At 32.8% G+C, this 5,091-nt stretch overlaps 1 protein-coding gene across 1 annotated transcript; it reads right to left on the bottom strand.

Annotated features, from left to right (window-relative positions):
* Window positions 1-3,142: 3,142 nt before the first annotated feature.
* Window positions 3,143-4,169, bottom strand: LOC126616210 (uncharacterized). The gene has a single exon (XM_050284225.1). It carries the CDS (start codon window positions 4,028-4,030, stop codon window positions 3,260-3,262), a length of 771 nt encoding a protein of 256 aa, XP_050140182.1. The 5' UTR covers window positions 4,031-4,169; the 3' UTR covers window positions 3,143-3,259.
* Window positions 4,170-5,091: the final 922 nt, after the last annotated feature.

Raw genomic sequence — 5,091 nt, 5'->3', positions numbered from 1 at the left:
TGCTAAACCCAATGTGTTGCCAAACTTTAAGCTTAAAATATTAAAAAAAGGCCTATAAAAACTCTAAACCCTAACCTATTATTTCTCCCCCATATAAGGTTCCGGAACCAAACCTCTTCCCGAAGTACCTACATCCATCTCCATAGCACTGTCTACTTCTGCGCCAGCTTTCTTTTCCAACTCTCATATAACATGTAACATAATCCATAAACATTTATTTTGGGTAGATTACTTGGGTAATTTGTGATGGAAAAGAATCCAACACACACTAAATAAATCCACCCACGCATTACCTTTACCAATCAAGTTGTCAACATGCAGTTACAAGCAAACAACATTGATCTTTGAACAACATCATACAATTTAACTTTTCTAAGTCATTTGTACGATTTTTGTGTGATTTTTGTGTTGTGAGGTTGTTAGTTTGGACTTTGGAAGACTTGATTGATGATTTTACTTCAACTTTAAATGTTTATTTTCATTGTCTTTGATTCTAGTTAGAATGTTTATGTTATGATTGTGTTGGATATGTTAAAATTTAAAATTTCAATGTTTTTCATTTTTTGAAAAAAAAATAAAAACAAAAAACCGAAACCGAACTGAAAAAAACCGAAAAAAAATTGAACCGAACCGAACCGAACCGAAATTTCGGTTTTGGCAAAAAAACCGAACCGATTTAAATCGAACCCACCCCTACTTTATATTCTTCCCTAAATTTATGAGGGTTTTTTTATGAGAACGATTGAGATTTTTTTGTTTGTTTTGATTTTAGTATTTTTGGAAGTATTTGATTTTGAGGTTTGGATGATTTGGATGCATGAATTTTGAAACTAATATTGTACAATTGCTGGAATTTTGAATCTGATCTAGCCTAATTGTTGAAATTTTGAAATTGATCTTGCAAAAGTGCATGAATTTTGAAAATGGTCATGCAGAAGTGCTAAAAATTTTAAACTAATCTTGTAGAAGTGCTAAAAATTTGAAGTTGATCTTGCAGAAGAGCATGAATTTTGAAAGTAGACACGCAAAAGTGCAAAAATTTTTAAAATTATTTTGCATAAGTGCTAAAAAATTTGAAACTAATTTTGCAGAAGTACAGGAATTTTGAAGTTGATCTTACAGAATTGTTGGAATTTTGAAACTGGTCTTGCAGAATTGCATGAATTTTGAAACTAGTCAAGTAGAAGTGCAAAAAATTGAAGTTGATCTTGCAGAAGTTTTAAATTTTTTGAAACTGATCTTGTAGAAGTGCATGAATTTGAAATTGATGTTGCATAATTATTGAAATTTTGAAACTAATCTGGTAGAATTGCTAGAATTTTAAAACTGATCTTATAGATATTAATTTTTACGAATTTAAAATCAGTTTGAAGTTTTTATAGATGGTGTCTTTTTGTAGTTTTAGCTTTGATTAAGTAACAAGTCTATTGGGAGCATGGCTAGAATTTTAAAATTTTGGTTTGCTTGTTTTTGGATAGGTTTGTTGGGGTCTAGACTTTTGTCTCTCGTTGAAATGATTCAAAACTAGTGAAATTCTATGGAAATGTATTTTTTGTTTTTGTCTTTATAGGTAAAGATCCCTAATAATTATGAGGTATTCATCAATTCCCCCTCTAAACTTGTGATCATTGGCCAATTTCCCCCCTCAACTTTAATTTTGGCCAATTTCCCCCCTTAACTCTCATAATTAGTCAATTTCCCCCCTCAACTCTCATAATTAGTCAATTTGCCCCCTTCTGTTAAATTTTTTTAATTTTCCATCTATTCTTTTTTTTTTCCTTTCAATCTTTCTAATAACTTCCAACAAAGTACTAAAATTAACATAAACTCACCTACATAATATAGGGTAAAATGTACAAAAACATAATACAATTAGTATGTGATATGGGTTGATTATAAGAAAAAGTTATGAATCGGGTTTAAAGCATGTAGAAGAAGAAATAATAATCCTAAACTCATGGATCAGACCTATTTCAATAAAATGGGTTATTCTTAATAAGGAGTCGATAATTATGAATTGCTAGCCATTTTTGCACTAAAGCTCGATTCTCCGCAATTTACTTGAACTTAACTTTCACTTTTATAAAGAAAATTGTATTCACATACAAAAATATACACATCAATCATTTTCGTTATCAATTTTGTATAGTAAAAAATCAAATAAAATTACTCCATACTGATTTATTATGACTAATAATACTATCTATGATAAATTGTAAAATTCTAAATTTTAATCTATTTGTAATAGGATAAAGACATAGGAAAATGATTAACATACATCTTATTTAGTTTCTTACACACACTTGTTTAATTATGATCAAATTAAAAAATTAACAGTAGGGTGCAAATTGACAAATTATGAGAGTTGAGGGGGGAAATTGGCCAAATTAAAGTTGAGGGGGGAAATTGACTAATTATGAGAGTTGAGGGGGGAAATTGGCCAATATTCACAAGTTCAGAGGGGAAATTGATGAATACCTCAATAATTATTTGGTTTAACTTGTATGTTCAATCAAATTTACTTCATTTGAGAAGTTACGTACAATCATATGGGAAATTTCTTGATAGATTTGGAGCCAATGATCCAAAGAGACAACCAAAAGTTCAAGTTAGCAAAAGCCAATTGGAGCCTAGTCATTGTTGATCCTAACAAAATATCCAATAATTGACCGATGTAGTCAAATATGTTATAGTTTAACTTTCTTGTGAGGATGAATAGACTCTAGTTGGCTTTGCTGACTTAAATTTTTAGTTGTCTCTTTATAATCGAACAAACACTAATTCAAGTCGAAAATAAAACATGTGGAAAAACAATACAACCAGATTTAAAGAGTTTACCCAAATTGCACTACATTTCAAACAATGACAACGATGATCTACTATGTCAAAAGTAATAAGATTATGACCTTCCAACTATGGAATGAAAGAGCTAAAACTTGAGTTGTTGTGGCCTTTGCTTTTAGATATATCTGATTAGGTTAACAAATTCAGCTTAAGATTAACGTTTGCTCTGCAGTGTTATTAAACGCATATTGTGAAGAATCTTTATTAACAAGCCAAGTTTTCTTTTTCTGGTTAACGTTCCCAGAATAAATATTACCTTTTGCTTTCTTCAAAGTTCGAAGTAATAAAAAACCAAAGCGAAAGCTAAAGCCATTATATATTCTCTCAAAACCTTACATATATATAAACAAACTTCAAAATTACAAAATTAACAGATAAAAATCATTAATTAATGTAACTTCACAATTCACTTTGACTAATTTCCAGCTTTAATTACATTATCATTAGTACTTTTCTTAGATGGCTCCATTGCGTGACATTTTTTACACGTCGAAACAAGCCACCGGAAAAACCTCCGGCCATATAAGAATCTCCGCCGGAACACCACCGTCTTCACCCGGCTATTTTTCTTCGCCTTAACGGATTTCCCTTTCCTTTCAAGCTGATCCACTTTGATCACTTTCTTCCGCGAATTATTACGGCTTAAAGAAGCCGGCACGGGCACTGCCGTTATGAATTGCCACCTCTGAGAATTCCCATAAACTTGATGACTTGAAATATTGTTATTAGGTTTGTTGCCTTTGTATCTGTCGGATGATAATTTGGAGTGATACACGAACTTCCTCTCTGAATTGTCACTTGAGCTTGTCCTAGCACTGCTACTACAACTGCTACTCCTACTGTTGGTGCTATTGCTTCTCGACGACATGAGAGAGTCCTTGCTGCTAATGCTGCTCGTCCGGCTTGTTCTCCGAGAAATATTATCAACGACCATAAAGCCGTTGCTAATAGGTTGAAATGGGAAGGCATGTGGCAAGAGCCTTCCATTGAGGAACAAGTGGTCTGCGGGGGAGTCTTTGCAGGGACCAGTGCTGGAGGCCGAGTCTGGGGTGAAGCACCCGAACTCAAAGTTGGAGTCTTGGTCGTGGATCGGAGTGCTCGGGAAGGAGAATGCGTCGGCGGAGGAGCTTTTTTTACGGCGGTTTTCCATGGAGGGTTTTTTAAGGGGAGACTGGTGTATTTGCATGGGGTAGGTTGTATATTTATAAGAGGGTTGTTAATGGAGTGGTACGAAAAAAAGCAAGGGAACTTGAGATTTCTTTGCTATGGTTGAGACAAGTGGAGTGATCTTGACCCTCTACTGGTTGAGATGGCCGGGTAGAGCTGTGGTGGTGTGAATCATGAAATCCTACTTGCCAACTCAATGTCAAATTCAATACTTGGGTGGGGTTCCATAACACTCACTCTCATAGTGTGGGATACTCCAAAGGAAGTGTGTCAAATCATACATGATGTCGTGAGGCTTAACACTTTTTAGTCAAACATAAAACCCACATTGTATAAATTGTAACACAAGCATAAATCAATTCATGAATGGCTATCATGTCCTTAAATATGAGCATGGTAACCTAAATTACTACATCGACAAAATGTATCGAACTAAAAGGAAATGCTGTTTGCACTCCCATGTTCTTTTTAGCTGTTCAATTGAATAAATATCTAAATTATCTATTAATATTTCTTTGTCAATTAAAAAGAAGGTGAAAAAACTATTTAGTCTTCTATTACAAAAAAATATAATGGAACAATAATGTAATTTCACAAAAGCAAATTTTTCTGTTTTTTATTAAAGTTTTACATACATGTGATTTTAGCATATATCCAATATTAAAAAATATAAAACATAAAATACAAAAAACTCTCCACACTCCCACGTTCTCTCTCTTCCTTTCTCCTTTCCATTTTAAAAACAAAAACAAAAAATATTCACACGTACAAAACGTGTAGGCATATGCCGGTATAAATAAAGAGAATCAAGATACAAAAATAAGGAAAATAGAGCAAAAAGAGAAAATAGGTTAATAGAAACCATTTTTCATATTATATTCATTGGCTGCGAAGTAGAATTAATTCATATGATTTTTGATATCTGTAATTTGTGATTAGTAAATATGGTACATGTAACGTAATCTCTACATACAAACTAAATTGAAACGTAGTGATAAATCAAAAGCTGACAAGTAGCTGTCTTATAGATTTAATCAAGAGGTGAGCCGATCGAAATCCTTGATGATCTTGTATTTTAGC

Source organism: Malus sylvestris, chromosome 3, assembly GCF_916048215.2.
Source record: "Malus sylvestris chromosome 3, drMalSylv7.2, whole genome shotgun sequence".
Classification (NCBI taxonomy): domain Eukaryota; kingdom Viridiplantae; phylum Streptophyta; class Magnoliopsida; order Rosales; family Rosaceae; genus Malus; species Malus sylvestris.
The sequence above is the reverse complement of the archived record's forward strand: the minus strand, read 5'-3'. Positions and strand labels throughout refer to the sequence as shown.

Coding starts and splice junctions, on each gene's coding strand:
- LOC126616210 (XM_050284225.1), bottom strand. CDS start 4,030: ATGCAAATACACCAGTCTCCCCTTAAAAAACCCTCCATGGAAAACCGC.